The sequence below is a fragment of the Oryctolagus cuniculus genome, chromosome 18 (genome assembly GCF_964237555.1).
Source record: "Oryctolagus cuniculus chromosome 18, mOryCun1.1, whole genome shotgun sequence".
NCBI lineage: Eukaryota > Metazoa > Chordata > Mammalia > Lagomorpha > Leporidae > Oryctolagus > Oryctolagus cuniculus.
In genome coordinates this window covers 8,523,302-8,550,927 of record NC_091449.1, presented here as the reverse complement: position 1 = coordinate 8,550,927, position 27,626 = coordinate 8,523,302, and the positions used below count along the sequence as shown (strand labels likewise).

The following is a 27,626-nucleotide window of genomic DNA, read 5'->3' as shown; positions in this document are numbered from 1 at the left end:
TTGCTTTTTCCCCACGCCCTCTACCCACGCAGTCTCTTCCTTGTCCTTGGATGTCAAGATTCTGTGGACCTGGTGGTCTCTGTCAAGCCCCTACCCTCCCGTAATGGGCTGAGATATTTTGCTAGTCTCTTCTAGTTCCTCCTCGCCACTCCTGCAGGAGGCTGGCCCCCTGGCCCCTGGCATCCAGCCATGTGACTCCTCAGCTCCCATTACCCAGAGCCAACAGCCTACCTGTGCACCCCGTGACCTGTCACTCACGCCCCCTCTCCCCGGGAAGCCTCACCCACCCCCTCAGCAGGCACATTTTGAGCACCTCTGATTCCCCAGGCACTTCCCTGGGGATGCAGCAGCCCACAGCCCTGCCCCTTGGGGTTGGTGGTCCCCTAGTGAGACAGGCAATGAGCAAGTCAAAGGAGCAAAACGTGGCGGTGAGCACGCGGGAAAGGACAGGCATGGTGGGAGGGCTCGGAGGAGGACCACGGGGTAAACTCGCAGGAAGCGAGGCTGCGCAGCTTTGGGGGAACAGCACGTGCCAGGGCCCTGGGGTGGGAGCACTGCCTGGGTCTCAGGGCCTCCTGGCTTGCCCATTTTCTTGCCACTACCCAGGGAGGAATGGTCCTGGGCACCCTGTCCATTCAACACCCTCCGTTCAATCCCCTGAGTCCTCCTGCTTCCTTTAAGGGCCTCCCTGTCCCTTTAAGGGCCTGAGCGTGCCCTTCTCCCAGTGTCTCCCTGGTGGCGCCCTTCTGCCCGGGTGCTGGTGTGTGGGCTGAGGGGCAGTTCCCACGGGAGGGACAGGGCAGGGTTGTCACCTCCTGAGAGCCCGGAACAAAGAAAGGTTGAAGACAACCCAGAGGCAGAGGCGGCCTGGCCCGAGGGCCGGGTGGGTGTCTCGGCTCAGCCCCCACCCTCTCTGTGAGGGAGTCCTTGGCACAGCCCGGAGCATAGGGGCTGACCGGGGTGGGGAGCAGAGTGTGAGCCAGGCCTGGCCAGGGCAGGGGGGCCAGGGCACGGGGCACCGGGGTGCTCGTCTTCTGCTCAGTGAGGGTGGGCAGTGCTGTGTGCTCTTAGGCAAGTTAGGAACCCCTCTGGGCGCCTTTCTGCAGCTGATGTCACCCGCCCCCCCCCCCCATGCAATTGGTCAGTAAACACGATTGTAAGTGATAGTATCTTTGAGTCTTTTCATCTGACCAAAACTTTTCTGGCACATTCCAGGGAAGCGAGGAGAAAGTTCTAGCAAGTTTTCATGAGAAATGCCCGTGCGTAAGGGGCGTGGCGGCGGGGCCACAGGGACCTTAATGTCCCTTCCAGACCTTGGCTGCTCAGAAGTCGTGGCCATCTTGCCACACAAGGTCTGTGTTCTCTCCTCACCCCGGTGGGAAGCCGGGGGCTTCCTGGCCAGCCTCCAGGACTCGGAGGGGTCTGAGGGGTCCAAGGCCACCAGTGGGAGCGCGAGGCTCAGGGGAATCGGAGCTCCGACATCGCTGAGCCCGCTTGTGCCACAAACTCCAACAGGCGCCCGAGAACGCCTCGCACAGCCCCACGATGGCCGGGTGAGGCGGCACCATTCACAGTGGGGGAGACCGAGCCAGGGCGGGGTGGACGGGAGGTGCTGGAGCTGGGGTTCGCGCTGCGACTTCAGACCCCCACGGCCAGCTCTCCGCGGGTCCCTCCCTGTCTCCGACCTTCTCTGCGGTCTGTCTCGCCCGTGGTCTCCTCTTGGCTTTCCGTGTCTCTCACGGTCTCTGTCCTCTTGGGTTCTCTGTGCCTCTGACCCCTTCTCTCACGTCCCTCTTCCGGCTGCACCTGTGCTGGAGCTGCGTGGGTCCTGGCTGTGTCTGTCTCTGTTCCTAATCGTGCCCCTTGCTGTGCCAGCCCACGAGGGCGGAGGCGCCGTCTGGCAGTTCCCTGTACCCCGAGCAGTGCCTGGCCGACGGCAGGTGCTCCATAAATATTTCCGGAATGAATGAATGCATGCATGAATGAACAGACTCCCAAGATGGGTGGGAGCCCCCCCTCTGCAAGATGAGCAGCCAGAGGCCCCTGGTGGGCACACAGCCGCCCAGATGGTTCCTGTGTGGGCTTGGCTCTGACCCCCTGGACTCTGTCCCCAGCCAGGCACGAGACGCCCGGGACGTGCCCATCACGGCTCCTCCCCTCCCTCGGAGAAGGGTGGCTCACTGGCGGCCTCTCCCCGCCATCGTTGGAGGCGTGGGTAGCAGCTGGGAGAACCGGCTGGGTGCTGCCCCTCCCCGTGGGCCGGGCCGCAGGTAGGCACCTGGCGGGCTCCCCGGGGCGGGCAGCAGACGCTACACCGCGCACACCTGGTCCCTACTCGTCCTCCCCTCCCCACCCTTGCTCACCTGCCATGGACGAGCCCTGCGACCTCCCGGCCCAGGACCTGTGGGGCGGCCACGGGGACGACATTACAGAAATCAGGTGAGCCGTGAGACCCCCCGGAGGAGGAGGCTGGTGGGGAGAGGCCGGCCGCTAGCCAAGGCCTCCTGCAGCCTCAGGCCTGCCCCGGGGCTGGGGCCGGACTGACCTGTGCTTCCCGGCCTCGCTGGGGTGTGGGACCCTCAGAGGGGATGGGCTGGCTGTGCTGAGCCGCAGCTGTCTCGTCTGCCAGAGGGGTCCCCCGGGGTCTCCCTGATGGAGGCCTCCACGTCGGTGCGTAGTAGCTGTGCAGGAAGCCGAGGGGCCTGTTGTACACCAGTCTCGTCCCAGGACACCCCAGGAGGGCCCTCAGAGAATGGGGGCTGTGTTCCCTCCTGGGGGCTCAGGATGCGCTACCTCCATGGGGGGAGGCCGGGAGAGCTGAGGTGGGCAGGGCCGAGCTTGGCGGCTGCCAGTAGGGTGGCCCTGGCAGGTGTGGCTGGGGCATGGCGTTGGCGTCACTCTGACCATCCGGGAGTCCTCGGCGGGCTCCAGTGGCACCCACTTTTCAGAGGGGGAGGCCGAGGCTAAGGGGGACAGTGACCCGGTCGCGATCCCGCAGATAGAAGCAGGTCTGGACCCGGTCTTACGTGATTACACGCCCTGCCTTCCCCGGGGCCCAGGTGGTCTGCCGCTCTCCGTGTCCGGCGGTCTCTGGAGGGACGGCTCTCCTGGCCCCTGGGGCCCTCCAGCCACTCTGGTCCCACCCCAGCTGGCCCACTGCAGCGTCCAGTGTGGGGGCCCTCCTCCAGCTCAGGATGCCGAAGCAGCAGCAGTTGAGTCCCAATCGCTGTGTGACCCACCCTGGCTTACAGGCGTCTCTGGGCCTCTTGGGCTGCCAGAGGCCTTGCTCAGCGCTCTGCACTGGGTGTGCTCTGGCCCCGGACTCAGGGGTAAAACAGCTTACAGCTGGGGTCCTCACCCCCAAGCCCCGACACCGGGAGCCCCCTGCTCTCTGCTCCTGCCCAGCCACTCAGCCCAGACACGGGGACTCCTGTGAGCTCCCGGGAGCCCCCGATCCTCCTCCCATGGCTGTTTCCTCCTGGATGTCCCAGGCCCAGCCATGCACAGCCTGTGCTGCCAGGCCTGCCCCACCGCCCCTCTCAGCGGTGCCCCCCACCCGTCACAAAGCCCAGGCACGCTCCTTGCCCTGCCTGCCCCAACCCCCACATCCTACAGCCACAGCTCAGGCCACCGCCTCTGCCTCCAGTCCTCCCTCCCTAGCGTCCAGGCCCCCTGGGGTTCTGGCCTCACCCATTCCCCGCCCCCAAGCCAATCTCCTTCTTCCCTTGCATTCCTTCTGCCCTACTCTGTTTCCCTGGCCACGCCTCCCTGTCCTGTACCCCAGGGCCTTTGCATGGCGGGCTTCTGCCGCCAAGGGCCTTTCTATGTATTTTTTTTTTTAACATTTATTTATTTATTTGAAAGAGTTACACAGAGAAAGAAGGAGAGCAGAGAGAGAGAGAGAGAGGGAGAGAGAGAGAGGTCTTCCATCCGATGGTTCACTCCCCAATTGACTGCAATGGCTGGAGCTGAGCCGAAGCCAGGAGCTTCTTCCAGGTCTCCCACGTGGGTGCAGGGGCCCAAGGACTTGGGCCATCTTCTACTGCTCAGGCCATAGCAGAGAGCTGGATAGGATGTGGAGCAGCCGGGTCTTGAACCGGCGCCCATATGTGATGCCAGCGCTGCAGGTGGCGGTTTTACCCGCTGTGCCACAACGCTGGCCCCAGGCCTTTCTGTCTCCAGCTCAAGTTTATTCCGTGGCTCCCCAGGACTTGTGACAGGAGTTCCCCAAACCTTAAGACTTCCTTTGTCTGAGAGAAATCTGAACTCCCACAGCAGAGTGATCCACAAGGAACTGCTCTGGCTTGGAGTGCAGGGGTGGGGCTGGGGGCTGAGGCCCCCTCCTCTCCCTCCTCTGCCCCCCACACCCTTATGTCCTCGCTTCCAGCTGGCTGTGGCCCCAGCAGGGATCTGACATCCAGGGTGGCTTCAAGGTGGTGCTCCCTCCTCTGATTCCTGGGCCCCACCTTCCTCTCTGTGACCCCCACCTGGTGCCCCAACGCCCACTCTGGCCTCAACTGTCCCCGGTCCGGCCTTTGCACGCCGTGACCTCTGCCGTCTCTCCTCCACTTGCCAAACTCCTCAGAGTGCGCGATCTGACGTGGACAGCTCAGGGCGCGTGGTCAGGAGTAGAGGACTGGGTAGGGACACGCCCACCCCAGGCCTTGGGGCCAGAGTCAGACTTCAGCTCAGCACGGAGTGAGGATCGGAGCTGAGTGGAGCAGAAGCGTGAAGAAAAGGATGGAGGGGTGAAGCCACCTTCTCATCGCAGGGTGAGGTGACAGGTGGGGAGGGCGAGGCTCGAAGGGAAGTAGTAGCAGAGGCTCTGGAAACTCCCAGGGTGGCCGAGTGGCTCTCCCCAGGCTGCGGAAGGAGCCATGTTGACCCTGTGCAGGTTGGCAGAGCGTGGAATGGAAGGAGGAGGTGATTTTGGTGCAGAACCACCTTGAGACGCACGCCTGCGTCCGTGGGGACTGCAGATCAAGAGATGGCTTCTGGCAGGTCTCAAAAATTCTTTGCGTTGAAGTAAACATCTTTCGATGCCATTCCTCCCTCCGCCCCCGCCCATGCATTACCATGGCCCCGTAGCTTGTCTTGGAACACAGGCCTCCGTCATAGAAACGACCTTTAAACAAGCAAAGGGGACTGACCGGGGTTGAGCTGGGGAGGAAGTGGATGGGCAGGGAGGAGCCGGAGGCTCTGGGGGGATGCTGGGCTCAGAATGTTCCAGAAGGTGAGGTTCGTAGCCGACATGCCTTACCAGGTTGATGTGCGGTCCATGTAGCCTTGCACATATGCAATGGCGTGGAAAAGACAACAAGCATGAAATAAAGTGTTAAGTGGGGACATCAGACCATGCGAGGTCAGTGAGGTGGGGAGTGGGGAGGCGCCCGCCACACAGACTGCTTTCAGCGTCTCACACCAAGCCCTGGGAGCGCCTGTAATCCCCCAGGGATTCCCCTGTAATCTTAAAATCCAAGGCTCAGAGAGGTTCAGTGACGTGCCCAGGGTCACACAGCTGCCAAGCAGGGTGTAGCCAGGATCTGAACCCCGGGGAACCTGCCTCACTCACGCCTTGGGTGGGAATTCCAGGAAGGAGCCCTTGGCCCCACTGCACTTCCCTGCATTTCGAGGCCGGAGAAGCCTCCCTGGCTTTTGGACCTGGGGGCAGCCATGGCTGAACCCCGATCTCGCTGGTGGTGGCGGTGCTTTTACAACCCAGCCCCTCCCCCCACCAGCCCGAACCGCTCCAATGATTTTACAGCCGTGGCGGGGCAGCCAGTCCCAGAGCTGCTGCAGTAAGCAAATGAACAGAGGGTGGCCCTGCGGGCAGCCTGCGGAGAGGGCCTGCTGCGCCCCGGGACTGGCGGGGGGCCCAGGGCCCCAGGATCAGGGCTTTCCCGGGACCTCAAGGCCGTTCTGAGTTCGAATCCTGCCCCTGCTGCCCACTCTGGGACCCGCCTGGCAGGCAGGCGTGTTCTGGGCTGCTGAGTCAGTGCCAGCCGGCTGGGGGAGGCCAGGCCCGAGGCCTCAGCTGACTCAGCACGTATTCTGGGCTGTTTTTCTTTTGGCTTCCTCCTCCTCCTCCTCCTCCAAGTCCCCTGACCACTCCTGGGTCCGTGACCCCAGTGCTGGAGAGGGCAGGGCCTGGGCGAAGACCTTCCTGAGCCTTCACCCATTCTGAGGGCTTGGTGTGGGGGGGCTCGTGTGACCCCCCTCCTGACACCCCCGTGACAGCCAGTGCTGAGATCCCCACCTTACAGGTGAGATCGCCGAGGCCCAGAGAGGCACTGTATATGTGGGGCGACTCCCGGGACCCCAGTCTTAACCACACTCTAGAGGAAGGGGCCAGACGGGCTTGGAACTGAGCTGCCCCTCAGGGACCTCTCTCCACTGGGCCCCGGGGAGGGACCTGCAGTGGTCCCCTGGGGCCCTCGAGGCTGCCCACCTCCTGTGGGAGCAGGAGCGCCATAGGTCCGCGTTTTGTAGCAGGTGTATTTTGTGTTAACGTGGGAGAAGCAGGTGGAACTGTTGTCACCACCCGCCCCACCCAGCTGGGTCTGCTGAGGATCAGTGCGCTCGCCCCAGCCTTCCGAGCCGAGCGTGTTTTCTCAAGTCCGAGCCGCTCTTTCCAAAGGAAATGTTCACCTCACATTCAGCCCTCAGCGACTCGCAGGCCCAAGCTGTGCCCTGGCTGCTTCTGAGCTGTCCCAGCGAGCATCCGTGTTGAGCTGAATCAACAGTAACACATCCCAAGGGCAGGAGAACACACAGTAGGAGCTTAAGAAACATGCTGGGTAGGCTTGGCGTCGTGGCGCTGCGGGCTAAGCCCACCATCCCGTATGGGCGCCGGTTCAAGTCCCAGCTGCTCCACTTCCGATCCCGCTCCCTGCAAATGCACTTGGGAAAGCAGCAGCAGATGGCCCAAGTGCTTGGGCCCTGCACTCACATGGGAGACCCGGATGGAGTTCCTGGCTCCTGGCTTCAGCCTGACCCAGCACCAGCCATTGCAGCCATGCAGGGAGTGAACCAGCACATGGAAGATCTCTCTCTGTCTCTCCCCTCTCTCTGTCACTCTGCCTTTAAATAAAATAAATAAATCTTTTAAAATTAAATAGGAGTGTGCTGGGGGTGGGGAGAAAGAGAGCTAGAGCGAGAGAGAGAGAGAGAGAGAGAGAGAGAAGGCTGGAGAGCCCCAGGCGAGAGCCCAGCGCAGGCAGCGGCTCCGTGGTGTGGTGGAGCATGGAGTGTTCAGGGAACAAGCAGAACTTGACAGTGGGAACGGAACAATACAGGAAGCCCAGCCCTGCCCGCGTTCTGGCGCCAAGCTGGGTGCCTACCCAGGGGGAGGGGCACAGGAACCCCGGGGTGGCAGGGAGAGAGACGGCTTCAAGGGACAGGGCTGGGGACCTCCAGCCCACAGTGCGTGTCCCATGCTGCAAAGCTGGGTGAGACACTCCCGTCTCGGAGCCTCGGTCTGCGGGCGTGCGAATGCATCCCAGCACGTCTGGAGGAGAAAACAGCTGCTTTAACAACTCCAGGCCTGTGTTTAAGGAGCTCAGTGGACGTCGGGCAAAGTCACAAACCCGCGTCTCGCACCAAGAACCCTGAGAGACTCCAGGGAGTGGCTCTTTAGCCAGATATTTCTCTGTTGTTACTACAAGGGGTTTTCAAAAAAGCTCCTGGGGAAAATGGAGTTCAAGTCTCCCGCGTCATCAAGGAATACATCGACACGATGGAGTTCCACTGTGTGTGTTTTTAGAAAAATCATCTTAAAGTTTACATAGATGTGGAGTGTGCGAGAATCCCCGAGGGGGAAAAAGCACGGTGAGGAGAGCAGATTTGCCACGCGGTCGCCATGCTCCAAGTAGTGTGGCGTCCAGCCATGTTCCAGCAGCTCCACCCCCGATCACTGGTCCGTGGGAAAGGCAGACGGTGCCAGGGCAGGGGGTGCTGTCCCACAAAGGCCAGAGAGGTCACTGTCAGCAGCTTTTACAAATATATATATTTATTTGTATTTATTTGAAAGGCCGAATTACAGAGGGAGAGAATCCGCTGATTCTCTCCCCAAATGGCTGCAGCAGCTGGAGCTGAGCCGATCCGAAGCCAGGAGCCTGGAGCTCCATCCGGGTCTCCCACATGGGTGCAGGAGCCCAAGTTCTTGGGCCATCCTCTGCTGCTTCCCAGGCCATTAGCAGGGAGCTGGGTGGGAAGTGGAGCAGCCAAGGCACACACAGGCAGCTGTATGAGATGCTGGCGTCGCAGGCAGCGGTTTAACCTGCTGCGCCACAGCACCGGCCCCAGTTAGCAGCTTTGGGAGTGACAGCTCTGGAAGCAGCCCCGGTGTCCCCCGTCAGGGCGATGGAAAACAAGCCGTGATCTGGTGATCTGTCCACACGGTGGAGATGTGGCTGCCTCCTATGCAGTCGGCCCTCTCTGCCCACGGGCTCCACATCCAAAAAAAATTTTTTTTGGGGGAAAAAAAGAAAGCCACTGGGTCTGTACTGGGGCCACGTGCAGACACTGTCCGTGGTTACTCCCCACGTGTGGGCCGTGGCGGCCGTGGCAGTCGGGTGGGGTGGGAGCTCAGTCACCCAGAGCCCATGGCAGGGGCGCAGAGGAGGCTGCGGCTTCAGTGCCAACCCCATGCCACCTCATAGAGGGGACTCGGGATGGGGTGGACCAGGGGTGTGTAGGGGGTCCTGGCCCAGTCCTGGCTGGATACGGAGGGCATCCAGTGCTAAGCTGAGCTGCCAAAGGCCGAGATGGAAGCGTGGTGGCAGTTCCAGGCAGAGGCACTTCCCAACGGCAGTGGCCTCTGGGGACAAAGGGTGGGGGCCCCGGGCTGCGTTCTGTCTGGATGGGTTTGAGAAGGCAAAAGCTGGGTAAACTCCCACTCCCCTACGCGTGTCTCTTCTCAGAAGGAAAATGGCTTTTTGTTTCTGTTTTTTTTGGTTTTTTTTTTTTTTTATGGTCCTCTTTTCTTTATCTTTTTTTATTTGAAAGAGGAATGGAGAGACAGATCTTGCATCAGCTGGTTCAGTCCCCAAATGCCCACAGCAGCCAGGGCTGGCCAGGCTGAAGGTAGGTGGCAGGAGCTCCCTCTGGGTCTCCCGTCGTGGGTGTCCCGAGTAGTGGCTTCACTGTCGCACAGCTGCCATCCTGGACAGCAGTGTTCCCAGCACGAGGGAGGGTGCTCTGCAGGTGGACCTTCGCACATGGCCGCGATGTCCTCACGGAGCCACTGAGAAACACACGAGCCACGGAGCAGGCGCGGGCATCTGGCGCCCTGGTTAGGAGGCCTCTCGCGCTGCCAGCATCCCCACATCCCGTACTGGAGCGCCTGGCTGTGAGTCCTGGCTCTGCTTCCAGTTCCAGCTTCCTGCTGATGTGCTCCCTGGGAGGCAGCAGTGCCAGCTCCAGTGCCTGGGCGCCCGCCCCCACGTGGGAGACCCGGAGGGAGTCCAGGCTCCTAGCTCCCGCCTTGTCCAGCTCTGGCTACTGTCGGCGATTCAGGAGTGAACCAGACAAAAGGGATTTCTTTACTTTCTTTTTTTTTTTTTTTAATATTTATTTATTTGAAAGACACAGTTAGTTACAGAGAGATGGAGAGACAGGGAGGTCTTCCATCCGCTGGTTCACTCCCCAGATGGCTGCAACGGCTGGAACTACGCCAATCTGAAGCCAGGAGCCTGGAGCTTCTTTTGGGTCTCCCACGTGGGTGCAGGGGCCCAAGGACTTGGGCCGTCTTCTACTGCTTTCCCAGGCCACAGCAGAGAGCTGGATAGGAAGTGGAGCCGCAGGGACTCGAACCCAGGCACTGGGATATGGGATGAGGGTGTCCCAAGCAGTGGCACAACCCCCTGCGCCACAGCGCCTGCCCCTGTGTGTTGTTTCCGAGGGAGTTACTGAGATAGAAGGTGTCACCTAAACAACACCCCAGGCTTCGTAGCATCGCCTGGAGTTCTTTGTGTCCTTGGGTTTGTTTTCTTTTATTAGAAGTTTACAAGGCCGGCCCTGTGGCGCAGAAGGTTAATCCTCTGCCTGCGGCACCAGCATCCCATATGGGTGCCAGTTCTGGTCCTGGCTGCCAGCTTCGGACCCAGCTCTCTGCTGTGGCCTAGGAAAGCAGTGGAGGATGGCCCTGCACCCATGTGGAGACCTGGAAGAAGCTCCTGGCTCCTGGCTTCAGATTGGCCCAGCTCTGGCCGTTGTGGCCATTTGGGGAGTGAACCAGCAGATGGAAGACCTTTCTCTCTGTCTCTACCTCTCATCGTCTGTAACTCTACCTCTCAAATAAAAAAAAAATTAAAAAAAATAATGTTTATGGTCATGGACCGCAGAAATTCAAAGAGCACCTGTCTGGAGCAATAACTGTGCACCTGTCGCCCTATCTGGAGGCAAACACTGCCTTTGGACTGCAGTGAGGTTTATCTGGGGTTCTGATTTGCTTACCCAAGCCTTTCTCGTTTCTGGCCTGTGGCAACCAGTGTTGCTGTGCACATCCTGCATATACAGTAGAGGAAGTGTTTTTGCTCTGTCTCAGATTGTCCACTCTTGGGGAAGACTGATTTAAAGAAGGCAATAGACAAAGAAAAGAGTCACTAAGTGTTAAAAGGAAATCCTATGTGTGGGAGGTGTGGGAGACCCGAGCCCTGCAGAGGACGGAGCCCGCGCACATAGGATCCAAACGTTGTTCATGAGCTCCCAGGGAGGTGGGGCAGTCGCCCCAGCTGGGAGCCAGGCTCTGCCTTGTGCTCGGCCTGAGTCATCCTGGAAGGAAGGGAGAGGCAGGGAAGCCACCCAGATGGGCCCCCCGTGGAAGCCGTGAGGAGGCGAGGAAGGGCAGTCCTGGCAGAGAGGCCAGCGCGGGCAGGGGCAGGGCGGCTGGCCGCTGCCCAGCGTGTCTTGGGCCAGAGGTGCCGCAAGGCCGGGTCCGGCTCGGGAGCTTGGCAGCCATCTGCAGAGACAGGCGGCTGACCAAGACGTGAGTCAGCAGCACAGCCGGGCCCTGGGGAAACTCAGCATGGGGTGAGAGGGAGGGGCGGCCACGTGGCATTCCCGGGAGGGGGACCCCTGCCCCACGCAGACCCTCAGCCCCGGCCGGCTCGCTTCTCACCCGCTTCGGGGCTCTGCCCAAATGGCAGCATCTCAGAGGGGCCTCCCTGACTCCGTTTCCCTAAGATGCAGCCCCGGCCCCGCAGCCCTCACCTCCCTCCGGTCACTTGCGGACGGCGCTCAGGCACAGACTGCACCGCCTTCCCTGCGGCTTCCCCAGCTCCTGCAGGGTAGTGGGCGCTCGGGATGCATTTGCCCCCAGCTCAGGCAGCCGGACCTAGTGTTCCACTTGGGCTCAGATGGTGCTGTGTCGGCCCGGAGGCTGCCTGGACACGCCCCTGCCCCCAACCCTCCCCAGGCTCCTTCTCAGAGACACCTGAGATGGACAGCGACCCTGATAGCCGACAGGGATGCTGGCCGAGGGCCCATTACCAGCACAACTACGACTACCAGGCTCTTAGAAAAAAGTTCAGGCAATACAGTCCCGCTTGGTGGGGGAGCTGTGCGTGGTTTTAGGAATTTTGACACAGGAAAAATTTGCGTAGCTGCCAGCAAAATCAGCACCCACAACCGTCTCCTGGCCCTGAGTGGCTCCCTCCTGCCACTGTCTATAGTCACCACCGCCAGGGCCAGCCCCTCTCCACAGTGGCTGCACTGTTCTCTGTCCTGTCTTTCTTTTTAAAATTAACTAATTGGATGGAAGATCTCTCTCTCTCTAATTCTGTCTTTCAAATAAATAAATCTAATTAATTAATCTTCAGTTTCTATTTGAAAGCCAGAGACGAACAGACACACACGGAGATCTCCCCACCACTGGTTCATTTCCCAAATGCCTGCAGTAGCAAAAGCTGGGCCAGGCGAAGCCAGGCGCTGGCCCTCCCGAGCACTGGCACCCGCCCGCCCCCTCCAGGGTGTGCATCAGCAGGAAGCTGGTATCGAAGGTGGGGCCAGACCTTGAACCCAGGCGCTGTGACACAAGCTGCAGGTGTCCCACGGTGACTCAGCGCCGAGGCCAAGCCCCTGCCCCTGCCCCTGCCCCTGCCCCTGCCCCTGCCGCTCCTCCTTTTTTGAGACTTCTTTGTGTTCCTTTGCTTCTGTAGAAGTCCCCACTACCCGGTGGTGGCTGTTTTTCAAAGGTTTATTCCATTTATTTGAAAGGTGAGGAGAGAGAGAGAGAGAGAGAGAGAGAGGTCTTCCTTCTGCTGGTTCACTCTCCAGTGGCTGCAACGGCCAGGGCTGGGCCAAGTTGAAACCCGGAGCCTGGAACTCCATCCGGGTCTCCCACGTGGGAGGCAGGGGTCCAAGCACCTGGGCCGTCCTCTGCTCGCTGCTTTCCCAGGCCATTAGCAGGGAGCAGGGACTCTCACTGGCGGTTTATTCCACTGTGCCACAAGGCCAGACCCCAGACGGGGATTCTTCCATCGCCAGTGTGTTCTTCTTCCGGGGCCTCACCGGACTAAAACCAGGGTGTCACGGGGCTGGTTCCGCCTGGAGGCTCCAGGGGAGCATCCGTTCTTTGCCCCTTTCAACTTCCAGGAGCCTCTGCATTCCCTGGCTCACAGCCCCTTCCTCCTTCTCAAAGCCAGCAGCCTCCCACGGGGCTGCTTCTCTTCCTTCCTTCCCTCTCGCACCCTCAGCCTCCACATCCCTCATGAAGACACTCGGGGCCCACCCAGGAAACCCAGGACCATTCCCCATTTCGGATCCTTCTCAGCTCCAGGCTACAAGCCCCTCTTGGAACGCATCCACCCGCTGCGGGGATTAGGAGGCGACGTCCTTGGGGTAGTGATTCAGCCAACCAGAGCCGTACAGACGGAATTCCCTGGACTGTGACCTGGTGTCTCAGAGCCTCCCCTGTGCTGTGTGTGGTGCACGGCACAGCGGCCCAGGGCTTAGCCCCTTCCTACCAAAGGACATTTATCTGCATCAGCCTCCCATTATGGCCACCAAAATACACAAGAGGAGCTTAAAAGAAAAAGATGTATTTATTTATTTATTTATTTATTGAGAGATGGAGTTACAGAGAGAGAGAGAGGGAGAGACAGAAAGGTCTTCCATCCGCTGGCTCCCCAAATGGCTGCAATGGCCAGAGCTGTGCCGATCTGAAGCCAGGAGCTGCTTCTAGTTCTCCCACGCAGGAGCAGGGGCCCAGGCACTTGGGCCATCTTCCACTGCTTTCCCAGGCCACAGCAGAACTGGATCGGAAGTGGAGCAGCCAGGACTCGAACTGGCGCCCATATGGGATGCTGGCACTGCAGGTGGTGGCTTTACCTGCTACACCACAGCGCCGGTCCCCCTGAGAGAAGACTGCTGACTTCCACTAAGGGCTTGGTGGGTCACAGTCCGAGATCCCACGGCCACCGTGGTTCAGGGATCTGCCAAGGCCAGAGGGACGACCATGGGACCATGTGGTGAGCCAGGAAGGAGAGTGGCAGGGAGCACCCTCAGCTTCTAGAGCCACTCCTCTCTGGGAGCTGCCTTTGGAGGGTGCCCCATGCCCTTCCCCGGGTGTCAGAATCTCAGATCCCCACCATTGCTGCATTAAGTCAGCTTGAAGTGCTGCTGCTTCAACGTCCACCTGACCCTGGGATCCAAATCCTGCTCAGACCCTGCCAGGGCCGCTCCCAGCCCATGACGTGTGACTTGTGACATGTATGGGCAGAGTGGTGATGACCCGCGGTGTGCGTGTGAGCACGGGTTCAGCTTCTCTTGGATAAACGCCCAGGAGAGATGGAGACTGAACTTTAGACGCTTTGTTTATACAAGGAGACTTGGGTGCATTTCAGCCTAGTGGTTAAGACCCCTGCATCCCACACGGATCCAATTCCTGACCTTGGGACTCCAGTTTCCTGCCAGTGCAGGCCCTGGGAGGCAGCCGTGCTGGGTCACGTGGTTGGGTCCCTGCGCCCCCGCGGGGGACATGGACCAAGTTCCCATCCTCCAGCTTTGGGCCCCAGGCTTCCAGTGCCTTTTGTGCATTTGAAGAGTGAACCAGCAGATGCAAGGTTCCCTCTCTGTCTCTCTCTGCCTCTCAGATAAATACATTTCTTAAAGTTCATGGAAAATGGAATTAAATGTTAAGTTTATTTTGATGCCAAAAATTTTGAAATTTATCCATTTTTCATAATACACATTTTTGATGGATTCTTTTTTGTTATTTGAGGCAGAGCAATGTATATAGGGAGACAGACAGACAGACACAGGGGAGAAAGAGATTTTCCACCCACTGGTTCGCTCCCCAAACATCTGTGATAGGTTGGGGCTGAGCCCGGCCAGACAGGAGCCCAGAACTCCCTACTGGGGTCTCCCACCACGTGGGGTGGCAGAGACTCAAGCAGTTGAGCCGTTGAGCAGGAAGCTGGGTTGGAAGTGGGGCAGTCAGGACTCAAACCGGGCGTTCGGATCCGGGATGTGGGTGTCCCCAGCGGCAGCTTAGCCGCCTGCACCCCAGTGCCTGCCTCTCCATGACCTTTTTTGGTCACTCCTATTCAGAGAGCTCACTGAGGCGCATTAATCAACATTGGAATCGCCTGCCGCGGGGGTTAACTATGCGCACGCTGGCAGGGTGGGTGTGGGAGCCGCCTGAGGTCACCCCATGTCTTCCTGACCTGTCCCCCAAACACCCTTAGCCTCTGTCCAGAAAGGGGCCGAGCAGGCAGGGACCCCCTGAGGAAGCTGGGAGGAGCCACCCCCTGGTCCTGGACGGCTAAGGGTGCAAACGCTGAGGCCACACCACCTGGGTTCAGGTCCCACCTCGGCCCTCTGCAGCTGTGTGGCCTCAACCAGTGAACCGGCCTCTCTGGCCATCCATTGCCACCTGCTTGGGCTGCTGCGCGGATGAATGAGTCACAGCACGTGCAGCTGGCGGTGAGCGCGCACTGCTGCCCGTCACCCTGACTTCCTAGGACAAACATTGACCAAAGGCCCCTCCGTGTCAGCCTGGGCAACGGGTGTTTTGTGTACATTGGCAAACAAGTTGGACTGAAAACTAAAACAAATATTTGAAAATCCTTAAACTGCAACAGACTTCTGGCCAGCGGTTAACCTGCTGCTTGGGACATCTCCGTCCCAAATCGGAGTGCCTGGGTTTGAGTCCTGGCTCCGTCTCCTGATTCCAGCTCCCTGCCAATGCACAGCCCCAAATGCTGCAACAGACAGGGCGGGGCTAAGCCGAATCCAGGCGCCTGGAACTCAGCCCGGGTCTCCCGTGTAGGTGGCAGGGGCAGGGCACGTGCTGGCTTCCCAGGGTGTGCATTAGCAGGAAGAGGAGGTGAGACTGCAGGCCAGGCACTCCGACACGGGATTCGGGGGTCCCAAGCAGGCGAGTCAACCGCCGAGCCCCTCCAGCGGCCGCCCTGCCCTCCTTCTGCAGAGTCCGGCCGTGGTTTCCGGGTCACACAGGGCCCGGGGCAAACCCCAGTCTGTCCAGACGAGGGCTCCCATCATGAGGGACTGAGTGGGGGCGGGTGTGGGTCGGACCGTGGGGACACGGGCTCACGCACAGGTGTTGCATCAGACCCCCCGTGACGGCTGCTGCGTGACCCTGGGAGCTTGACCTCTCTGTGCCTCCACTTCTTCTGGTCCAAAGTGCGGCTCTCATGGGGTTCTGGGAGAATCTGTGATCACAGGTTCCCAGAGGGTGGCTATCCCTTACCCTCCACCCCTTTCCCGGGGGAGTCCAGGTATCCGAGGAGGCCGTGCAAGGGGCTGGTGGCCCAGGAAGTCTGCCTTCAGGAGGTGACATCTAACCTGGGCCTTGACCATGGAGGCAGGGGAGGGGGGAGGCATTCCTGGCGGGGGGAACAGAGTGCACACAGGCTCTATGCGAGGGGGAAAGTGGGCTGCGGGCAGGATGGAGTGGGCGTTCTGGCAGACGGGTGGGACCTTGTCCTGAGGAGCCACTGGAGGGAGGGACATGGAGAGCTCTGGGGTTGGGGAGGGCAGATGGGCTGTAGGCAGAAAAAAGAGGCCCTGGCAGGGGCTGGGTGTGGCTGCAGGCACAGGGTAAGAGGGGCCTGAGCCAGGCCTGGAGCTGGTGGACGGGTGTGGCAGGGTGGTGGCTTTGCTGAGAGCCTGTGTCCTGGGATCCCCCTAGCGGAGCTAGCCAGGTACCTTCCAGGAGGCCAGGACCTCCTGCATCCAGTGCCGCCTGGCACATCTGCTGTCTTCCTTCCTCGTGTCCGTGACCCGGAGAGGAGAGGGCACCTGGGGCCAGGCGTGGAGAGCGGGTGCACCCCGGCTGCGCAGCCTCCCAGCCCAGCTCTGCCGGGTTCTCAGCCCGGAGCCCGTCGGGAGTGGTCCTGGGCTCAGTGCCTGGCTGGCTGCAGCCTGGCTGAGCACGGCCCACAGAGGCAGCAGCGAGGACACCAGCGCCCTTGAGGCTTCAGTAGATCGCCGTCATTCATTCACCCACTCCTCCTTCCTTCCTCCATCAAGTCCTGGTTGAGCATCCAGGGCTGGGGAGGGCAAGAGCGGGCACCCCCCCCCACCCCGACTCATTCATCCATTCCACAAAAACCTCAAGGGGGCCGGCGCTGTGGCACAGCAGGTTCACGCCCTGGCCTGAAGCACCAGCATCCCATATGGGCGCCGGTTCTAGTCCCGGCTGCTCCTCTTCCGATCCAGCTCTCTGCTGTGGCCTGGGAGTGCTCGGGCCCCTGCACCCGCGTGGGAGACGCGGGAGAAGCTCCTGGCTCCTGGCTAAGGATCGGCGCGGCTCCAGCCGTTGCGGTCATCTGGGGAGTGAACCAGCGGTTGGAAGACCTCTCTCTCTGTCTCTACCTCTCTCTGTAACTCTGCCTGTCAAATAAAATAAATCTTAAAAAAAAGAAAAGGAAAGAAAAGCTCCAGGACTCCTGCAGGCCGCAGCTCTCTGCCTGGTGGCCGCTCCGTCTTCCCGTACTACAAGCTGGCAAAGGTGGCCCTGTGACATCGGAGACGTGAACCTGCCGCGTGGAGTGTCGGATACGCCAGCCCTCTTGATCCTCGAGGGTGACAGTTATCTTCACAGGACAGAGGAGACTAAGCTCCAAGAGGGTGGGTGATGGAAGGAAGCAGAGCCAAGGCGCAGGCGTGCAGCTGCTAATCTGCCCGGTAACCCATGACCTCACGGCTCCCACCCACTGGCCTAAATCTGCCTGGCAACCGGTGACATCACTCCTGCCGCCCCTGTGTTCAACCTGTGGGATGGCTGATGACGCCACTGGACAACCAAAGAAATTACAATTTCCTGAAGGCCTACTGTGTGCCAAACGCTGTGCTAAGTGGGCACCCCTCTGAGTTAGTACTGCATACAATGAAGAGATCTTGAAATGAAATTCACAGGTGGTACACAGTGGTACCCTCAGACCCTCTTGTTTGCAGGTTCAGTAACTTGCAGCCAGCAGTGGTCTGCACATGGACAGTTCCGGAAACAAAGCTTTCCCACGCTTTAAGTTGCACGCCGTTCTGAGTAGCATCATGAAGTCTCACGCTGCCCGGCTCCATCCAGCCTGGGACTGGGACTCATCCCTTTGTCAGTATATCCTCGCCATGGACGCTGCCCGCCCGGTAGTCACACGGTGGTGTCTGGGTTATCAGATCAACCATTGTGACTGCTGTGCTTGTACAGAGGGTGTGGTGCTGGCCTCAGTTTTAGGCATCCACTGGGGGTTTTAGGACGCGTCCTCTGGCATAAGGAGCGACTCCTGTCATCTACTGGGCCAGGCCGAAGCCAGGAGCCCAGAACTCCATCTGGGTCTCCCACGTGCGTGCAGGGGCCCAAGCGCTTGGGCATCATCTGCTTCCCAGGTGCATTAGTAGGGAGCCGGATCTGAAGTGAGCAGGGGCCGGCACTGTGGCATAGTGGGTAAAGCTGCTGCCTGTAGTGCCGACATCCCATATGGGTGCCGGTTTGAGTCCGGCTGTTCTACTTCCAATCCAGCTCTCTGCTATGGCCTGGGAAAGCAGTAGAAGATGGCCCAGGTCCTTGGACCCCTGTAACCGCATGGGAGACCCAGAAGAAGCTCTGGCTCTTGGCTTCAGACCGGCTCAGCTCCAGCCATTGTGGCCAATTGGGGAGTGAACCATTGGATGGAAGACCTCTCTCTCTCTCTCTCTCTCTCTCTCTCTCTCTGCCTCTCCTCTCTCTGTGTAACTCTGATTTTTGAATAAATAAAAATAAATCTTTAAAATAAATAAATAAAAAGAAAGAAAAGAGAGAATGCAACCGATTGCTCCAAGCACATCTCTCCTTGGAGGTTTTCACTTGTCTGCTCCTGAAGCACCTGGCATGGGATTTTGTAGCCATGTGGTGTGGGCGGGCACCTGATTAAAAGAAATTATTTATTTGAAACACAGAGTTACAGAGAGAGAGGGAGCTAGAGAGAGAGGTCTTCCATCGGGTGCTTCACTCCCCAGTTGGCTGCAATGGCTGGGACTGGACCAGGCCAAAAGCAGGAGCCAGGAGCTTCTTCTGGTTCTCCCACATGGGTGCAGGGGCCCAAGCACTTGACCTATCCTCTGCTGATTGCCCAGGTGCATTAGCAGCGAGCTGGAGGGGAAGTGGAGCAGCCGGGACTCAAACCAGCACCCACAGGGGACGCCGGCACTGCAGGCGGCGGCTTTGCCAGCTATGCCACAGCGCCAGCCCCGAGCACCTGACTTCAGCCCTGATTTCCTTGCTTGTAAAATGGGATTTCACGTATCCCTCTGGGGCTGAGGTCAGGCACGCCCTCGGCCCCTCCGCCCCGCCGGCTGTGTGGCTTTGAGCAAGTCCCTCAGCCCCTCTGTGCCTCACTGCATCCACAGAGCAGAGGCTGCAGGGGTCTGCTTTTGCAGGATCGTGGTGGGGGTGCAGGGAGCCGACCCCACAGAGAGAGCAGGTGGACAGGCCCGAGCCCAGCGCCTTCCCTCCTCACCACCTCCCCTCCCCTCCCACAGCCAGAAGCTGCAAGGTGAATACTTCAGGTACAAGGGCGTCCCCTTCCCCAGCGGCCTGTACTCACCTGAGAGCATCAGCTTGGCGGAGAACAGCCCCGACGTGCGGGACGACGACATTTTCATCGTTACCTACCCCAAGTCAGGTACCTGCCGGCTGGGGGGCGGGGGTCTCCACGGGGGTGGCCACACGGCTGCCTCCCAGGTGTGCGTCAGCTGGGACTGTAACCCAGGCTCTCTGGTGTGGGGTATGAGCATCCCCAGTGGCTATTTGATTTTTGTTAATTAAAGATTTGTTTATTTATTTCAAAGTGCAGGAGCTGGCACTGTGGCATAGGGGGTGAAGCTGCTGCCTGCAGTGCCGGCATCACATATGGGCGCTGGTTCTAGTCCCGGCTGCTCCACTTCTGATCCAGCTCTCTGCTATGGTCTGGGAAAGGAGTAGAAGATGGCCCAAGTCCTTGGGGGATCCGGAAGAAGCTCCTGGCTCCTGACTTCAGATCAGCGCAGCTTTGGCTGTTGCAGCCAATTGGGGAGTAAACCAGAGGATGGGAGACCTCTCTCTCTCTCTCTCTGCCTCTCCTTCTCTCTCTGTGTAACTCAAATAAATAAATAAATCATTAAAAAAAAGTAAAGGCCGGCGCCGCCATAGCTCACTAGGCTAATCCTCCGCCTTGCGGCGCTGGCACACTGGGTTCTAGTCCCGGTCGGGGCGCTGGATTCTGTCCCAGTTGCTCCTCTTCCAGGCCAGCTCTTTGCTGTGGCCCGGGAGTGCAGTGGAGGATGGCCCAGGTGCTTGGGCCCTGCACCCCATGGGAGACCAGGAGAAGCACCTGGCTCCTGCCTTCAGATCAGCGTGGTGCGCTGGCCGTGGCGACCATTGGGGGGTGAATCAACGGCAAAGGAAGACCTTTCTCTCTGTCTCTCTCTCTCACTGTCCACTCTGCCTGTCAAAAAATAAAAAAATTTAAAAAAAATAAAGAAAAAAATGCAAAGTGGCAGAGAGAGAAAGGGAGAGACACAGAGTTATCTTCCATCTGCTCACCTCCTCACATGCCTACAGCTCCGGCCAAAGCCAGGAGCCAGGATCTCCATCCAGGTCTCCCACTGGGTGTCAGGGGCCCAAGCACTTGGGCCAGCATCCACTGCCTCCCAGGTGCATCAGCAGGAAGCTGGATAGGGGAGCGGGGCACCAGGACTCAAACAGGCACTCTGATACAGAATGTGGTAACAGCTGCGCCAAATGCTGGCCCCAAGGGTTTTTTTTAAAAGTATCTCAGTAGGTGCACACTGACGTTGCACTGTGCCTCTAATTTACATTTCCTTCATGGCTTGTGACTTTGAGCATGTCTTCAGCCATCAGCCAGCATACATCCTCTTTGGAAAAGCATCTTCAAATATTGCTTTTCTCTTTAACTGGCTTCTTTGTCTTCTTATCCTTGAACATTGAGAGTGCTTTACATAAGCTGTGTACAGACCTTTTTAGAGGATCTGGTGTGTGAGGGAGAGCCAGGCGAGAACGAGAGATCCAGCGGCTGTTTCAGCACCCGAATGCCCATGACAGCCAGGACGTCTGAAGCGAGGAGCCCAGAGTTCAGCCCAGGTCGCCCCGGGGGTGGCAGGACCCAAGCACTTGAGCTGTCACTGCGGTCTCCCAGGGTCTGCATGAACAGGAAGCTGGCGTCAGGAGCCGGAGCTGGGAGTCGAACCAGGCCCTCCCACGCGGGACACGGGCACCTGCCCCAGAGCGTGTTTTTCATTTTGGTGAAATCCAGTCTGTCCTTTCATAGGTGATGAATTGATGTCATGTCTAAGAATTTTTTGCAAATTCACGGTCATAAACGTGTCCTCTATGTTTTACTGGGTTTTATTTTATTTTATTTTTTCAGTCTTCCTTTTTTTTTCTGTAAGTTTTGTGGTTTTGGATTTTGTATTTAATCTGTGACCCATTTTGAGTAATTTTTATGTATGGTACTAGGTATAGGCTAAAGCTCTTATGTATTTGCATACAGATGCCCAATTATTATAGTTCATTTTACACGTTTTCAAATGTATTAATTTGACCTGCACTTGGGACGCCTGCATCCCGTATCAGAGCACGGATTCGAGTCCCAGCTACTCTGCCTCTGAGCCAGCTTCTTACTAATGCCTCTTGGGAAGCAGTGGAGGATGGCCCAGGTCCTTGGGCCCCTGCCACCCATGTGGGAGACCAGGATGGAGTTCCTGGCTCTTGGCTTAAGCCTGGCCCAGCCGTGGCTATTGTGGGCATCTGAGGAGTGAACCAGTGGATGCAAGACCTCTCTTTCTCTCTCTCTTTCCTTCTCTCTTTCAAGTAGATAAAAATGGTAAGTATACACACTTAAAATAAAACATGGGGCCAGTGTCATAGTGTAGTGGGTTGGGCCAAAGCCTGCAATGTTGGCATCCCATATGATGCGGGTTTGAAGCCCAGCTGCTCCACTTCTGATCTGGCTCCCTGCTAATGACCTGCGAAAGCAGTGGAAGATGGCCCAGGTCCTTGGGCCCCTGCACCCGCGTGGGAGACCTGGATGAAAATCCTGGCTCCTGGCTTTGGCCTGGCCCAGCTTCGGCTACTGTGGCCATTTGGGGAGTGAACCAGCAGATGGAACACCTCTCTCTCCTCCTCTCTCTCTCTAACTCTGCCTTACAAATAAGTGAATCTTTAACAATAAATGTATTACTGTCTCTCTCAAAAACGAACGCAGTCAAATTTCAGCATTCAGGAAGTACAGAAGGTTCACGTAAGCAGTCTCCCTCCACGCCGCCCGCCATCTCTGCATCCCTGGAGGACCCGCGGGCGCAGCAGAGGCCTACAGAAATGTTGCAGCCTCCCTCCCCGAGAGTTAACATCCGGGGCCAGCGCTCTGCCTCTGGCTTCTCTTAGTGTCTGTCTGTGTCTTCTCTCCCCTCCTGCTTTGACAGCATCCCATCTTTTTTTTTTTTTTTTTTTTTTTTTTAGATTTTATTTATTTATTTGAAAGAGTGACACAGAGAGAGGAGAGAGGAGAGAGAGAGAGAGAGAGAGGTCTTGCATCCGCTGGTTCACTCCCCAAATGACCGCAACGGCCAGAGCTGTGACGATCTGAAGCCAGGAGCCTGGAGCTTCTTCTGGGTCTCCCACGCAGGTGCAGGGGTCCAAGGACTTGGGCCATCTTCCACTGCTTTCCCAGGCCACAGCAGAGAGCTGGATCGGAAGTGGAGCAGCCGGGACTAGAACCAGTGCTCATATGGGATGCCGGCACTGCAGGCGTTGGCTTTCCCTGCTACGCCACAGCGCCGGCCCCTGGTTAACGTCTTAATCTGAGACCTGTAGATTCAGCCTTCTGATGTGGTGTATGTGTGTGTATGTGTGTTGGGGGGGGGCTGTGACTCTTGGGGGCACGGATGTAGGCGTGGCTGCTTTGTGACTCCCAGGCTGTCAAGGCAGGAAGTCCGCGGTGAAACTTACTCGGTTAAAATCTTTGCAGCCCCCTGTGAGGGTCTCTGGGAGGGTGGGCCCCGCTCAGCTCCAGCAGTCACACGGGAGCGCCAGGGCCTCTCTCACCGGCTTCCAGGACGGCGCGGCCGGGCTACCAACACCACCTCCAGGATCTCCTTTGAAAGAGGGGACCTGGAAGGGCTGCTCGCGCCGCTCGCCTCTCATAGGCCAGAGCTCGGCCACGTGATCGCACCCCGGCGCAAAGGCTGCTGGGGGTTGTAGTTGTGAGTGGATGCCCTGTGCCAGGGGACCCCCTTCCAGGAGAGGGGAGGGTAGAGGGGGCCGGCGCTGAGCTCAGTCAGGTCCACGCAGGAGGCGATTACACACTGATTTGGACAGGAAAAGCTAATAGAAAGCCTCATTTACACCCACTGAGGTGGTTATCACTTAGAAAGTAACAAGTATTGGCCAGGGTGTGGGGACACTGGAATGCAGGCGTGCCACTGGCACAGCTGCGGTGGAAAGCAGCATGGGGCTTCCTCAAAAACTTGGGTGCAGAATTACCCCAGAGCCCAGCAACCGCACTGCCGGTGTGTCCCCAAAACACTGAAACAGGGCATGGGACAGACTCGTTCACAGGCACAGGGCTCGCAGTAGCCAAAGGGTGGAAACATGGGGCCTAATGGGTTAAGCTGCTGCCTGTGATGCTGGCATCCCATAGGGGCACCTGTTTGAGACCCAGCTGATCCACTTCCAATCCAGCTCTCTGCTTATGGCCTGGGAAAGCCATGGAGAATGGCCCAAGTGCTTGAGTCCCTGAACCCGCGTGGGAGACCTGGAAGAAGCTCCAGGCTCCTGGCTTCGGCCTGCCCAGCCCTGGTGGTTGCAGCCATTTAGGGAGTGAACCAGTGGATGGAAGCTCTGTGTGTGTGTGTGTGTGTGTGTGTGTGTGTGCAAGAGAGAGAGAGAAAGAGCAAGCGAGAGAGAGACAGACTCTGGCTTTCAAATAAAAAAAAAAATCTCAAAAGGTGGAAACAAGCCAAATACCCGTCCACGCGTGAACAAGTGGAGCGACTGCAGCATCCGCGTTCAGCCTGGGAAAAGCAGGGCATGCTGAGCTGTGCTGCCGCGTGGATGAGCCTCAGAGTGAGAGAGAGCGAGAGAGAGGGAAGGAACTTTTAAAAAATATTTATTTATTTATTTGAAAGAGTTACACAGAGAGAGAAGGAGAAGCAGAGAGAGAGAGAGGTCTTCCATCGCTGGTTCACTCTCCAATTGGCTGCAACCATCAGAGCTGTGCCTATCTGAAGCCAGGAGTTTCTTCCAGGTCTCCCGTGTGGGTGCAGGGGTCCAAGCACTTGGGCCATCTTCTGCTGCTTTCCTGGGCCATAGCAGAGAGCTGGATCGGAAGTGGAGCAGCCAGGATTCGAACCAGCTCCATAAGGGATGCTGGCACTGTAGACGACGGCTTTACCAGCTACACCACAGCGCCCGCCCCAAGAATGAGCTTTAATCCATTGGCTCACTCCCAAATGACTTCAACAGCCAGGGCTGGGCCAGGCTGAAGCCAGGAGCATGGAGCTCCATCCGGGTCTCCCACATCGGTGATGGGCCCCAGGACTTGGGCCATCTTCTGCTGCTTCCCCAGGGAGCTGGATCAGACGCGGAGCAGTCGGAGGTGCCCATGTGGGATGCCGAGTCACAGTGGCTGCTGAGCCCGCTGCACCACGCCAGCCCTGAGGGATTCCATTTATCTGAGGCGCATTCCCGGGAGAGGGAGAGCAGTGTTTGCTGGGGCTGCAGGGAGGGGGCGTGGGGAGCTCCCATTTAAGGGGCGCAGAGGCACAGTGCTTTGGAGACGCATAGGGTGATGGTGGCCCAACACCACAAGTGGACCTGAGGCCATGGGAAACCCCACGCTGGACAGTGGCTGAAACTTTATCAGGGGTAAAGAGAACGCCCAAGCACGTGGGAGTCGCTGACGCAGGGACTTCACTTCCTGCGGACCAGCAGCCGAACGCCCCCCACCTCCCCATCCCCCCAGGCCCCAGTTTTGGAAGACAGACTTCCTGGTGTTTGGGATCCCCACTCCGGATTGGGACCGCCCTGGGACATCCACTCTGGTGCCCCCGGCCTCCGAAACTCCCTGGGGAGTGGAGCGGCAAGGGGCGCAGGGATCCCCCCGCGGCCCCTGCAGGACTGGCCTTGGTTCAACGCAGCTCCGCGCAGGATGCGGCAGGAACCGGGAGCGAAGCCTCGACCTCCTTCGGTGTCCTCCAGCGCCCTCTGCTGCCAGAGATTAGCACTGAGCCCGGTGACTCAGAAATGTTTACAGGGTTTTCAGGGTCCGGCTCCAGTATCGAGCGGACCTGGAACCAGGAGGCCATTAGTTGATAAGTGGCATGGGTGGTTGCTAGAATCCAACCCAGTGCAATACTGTTGAGAGGTTGTTAGCATTTCTCATCCGACCCATCTCGGTCTCCCGGAAACCGAGTAATGCCCAGGTCCCTTCCTGGTGGCTGTGCCCGAGTGCAGGGGAGTCCAGTGGGAGGCACAGAAACCGCAGAGCTTCCCCCATGTGGCAGGGAGGCCTGCCTGTTCTCGATTGCTTGTTTTTTTTTAAGATTTATTTATTTACTTATTTATTTAAGAGACAGAGTTACAGACGGGGCGGGGGGCCAGAGAGAGAGGTCTTCCATCCACTGGTTCACTCCTCAGATGGCTATAATGGCCGGAGCTGGGCTGATCTGAAGCCAGGAGCCAGGAGTTTCTTCTGGGTCTCCCTCGCAGGTGCAGGGACTTGAACACTGGGGCCATCTTCCACTGCTTTCCCAGGCCTCCAGCAGGGAGCTGGATCGGAACCGGCGCCCACATGGGATGTCGGTGCTGCAGGTGCAGGCCCAACCTACAACGCCACAGCAACGGCCCCCGCTCTCATTCTTAAGCCTCAGGACTTCAGTGGTGGAATCCCACAGTCTGTGTCTCATTCCTGTACACTCCTGTGGGTGCAGTCAGGGGAGGGGGAAGCAGGGAGCCCCTGCAGCTCCAGCCACCCTGATGCTTCCTGCTGTGGCCCTGCCAGTCCCCGGAGCCCCGAGTCTCCGCACCCAGGGAGGGAGCGAGAGCCGCGTGGGGCACGGTTAGGGGCCAGGCCTAGAGAACACTGCATGTCGTGTTCACATCCACTTCCAATGCCCACGACGGCCAAGGCTCAGCCAGGAGTCTGGAGCTCCGTCGGGGTCTCCCATGTGGGTGCAGGGGCCCAAGCACTTGGGCCATCTGCGGCTGCTTTCCCAGGCGCATCTGCAGGGAGCTGGATTGGAAGTGGCTTAGCCCACTGTGTCACAGCACCGCTTCCCGCTCCGCAGCCTCGTGTCCCGCACGGGCTGGGCAGAATCTGCACCGGGAGAAAGGGCAGAGGGCTCAACAGAGGCGTCATTAACAGGCAGGTCCTGCCCCACCCCCGCCTCCGCCCCCAGCCCGCCCGGCTGACCTGCCGCTCCCCGCTCTCTCGGCAGGCACCTCCTGGATGATCGAGATCGTCAGCCTGATCCTGAAAGACGGGGACCCCTCCTGGGTCCGCTCCGTGCCCATCTGGGAGCGGGCGCCCTGGTGTGAGACCATCGTGAGCGCCTTCAGCATTCCGGACCAGCCCAGCCCCCGCCTCAGGAGCTCCCACCTCCCCAGGCAGCTCTTCACCAAGGCCTTCTTCAACTCCAAGGCCAAGGTACAGGAAGCAGGGTGGGGGTGGGGGTGATTGATCCCTGTTTACCATGCACCTGCTGCGTGTGTGGCCTGGCACGCACACGGACACGCAGGAGGGCAGAGAGAGAGAGAGAGAGAGAGAGAGGTCTTCCATCTGCTGGTTTACTCCCCAAATGGCTGCTGGGCTGATCCAAAGCCAGGAGCCAGGAGCCTCTTCCAGGTCTCCCATGTAAGTGCAGGGGCCCAAGCACTTGGGCCATCCTCCACTGCTTTCCCAGGCCACAGCAGAGAGCTGGACAGGAAGTGGAGCAGCCGGGTCTCCAGTTGGCATCCGTATGGGATGCCGCCCTGCAGGCAGCGGCTTTACCCGCTGTGCCACAGTGCCGGCCCCGGGGCCCGGATTCTAAAGGGAACAGGCAGGGAAGAGATGGGATAAATAAGGGAAATATTGGCTGTGTCCCCTGGGAGAAGGCTGGGGACAGAGTGGGGGGCTGCAGTTGTAAGTAGGGGGGTCACCGGCGGCCCCGTTCAGAAGGTGCCATCTGTGTAAAGGCCTGGGGGGTGAGGAGGGAGGGTGATGGCAGCGGGGTCACTGGGGAGGGCCTTTCAGAGCGGGGGGAGAGCAGGCGGAAAGGCCCTGGGGTGGCTGTGGGGTCTGAAGAGCAGCCAGGAGGCCTGTGCGGCCAGAGCCACGTGAGCAGGGCAAGGGGAGATGCGGTCGGTGGGACCGGTCACTGAGCTGGAGGATCAGCGCTCTGGGTGGAGCAGCGAGGTCTCACCAGTGCCCTCTGGAGGCCAGGCGGGGAATGGCGTGGGGTGGCAGCCAGGCGGTGGCTGGGACTGCCTGGTTCAAGGGCTGAGTCTGCATCTGCAGGGGGAGCCGGGAGGATTTGCTGACGGACAGGACGTGGGAGTGGGAGAGAGAGGAGTCGGGGTCCGCTCAGGCCGCGGTCAGGATCGGGCCGCCGTCAGCTGGGACGCAGAGGGTGGGGAGGAGTGGAGGAAGGGGAGGGGGAGATGGGGCACCCAGGGGCCCCCTCAGATGTCCAGGGGGAAGCTCTGGTCTGGCTGACACATCTGCTGGCAGCCCATTACTGTGCGTCCAATTGTCCCTCGGTGTCTGCAGGGGTGGAGTGGGATTCCAGGACCCCCTACAGAGGCCAACATCCACTGTGGCTCAGGGCCCTTCAGTAAGATGGCGTGGTGCCTGCCTATCACCTCTGCACACCCTTGCCTCGGCCCACAGGCCGGCGCGGCAGCCATGCTAGGGCAATAGTATTGTGGGAAATTGGCGAGACAGTCGCTTCCTGTCCTGGGGTCGTCACGATTTACGAGAGGGGACACACAGTGGGAGTAGAAGAAGCGAAGCTTTGTTTAAAGCAACGAAAAGAGAAGCTCCGAACTGCACGATCAGAGGGGCTGGGGTGGGGGGAGGCAAGCCCCGGGGCTCGCAGGCCAGGGGTGTTTGCTTGTCCCTACCAGTAGTTCCTGGGAGGCCGGAGCAATC

The 27,626-nt window shown here is 59.1% G+C and overlaps 1 protein-coding gene across 1 annotated transcript in view; it reads left to right on the top strand.

The window, feature by feature from the left end:
- Positions 1–2,304: 2,304 nt before the first annotated feature.
- SULT2B1 (sulfotransferase family 2B member 1) overlaps positions 2,305–27,626 on the top strand; it is a 30,926-nt gene continuing 5,604 nt past the window's right edge. The window contains 3 exon segments of the mRNA NM_001082176.1: positions 2,305–2,439; positions 18,979–19,121; positions 25,933–26,141. Of these exon segments, the coding sequence (NP_001075645.1) occupies positions 2,369–2,439; positions 18,979–19,121; positions 25,933–26,141 (423 nt within the window). The 5' untranslated portion in view covers positions 2,305–2,368.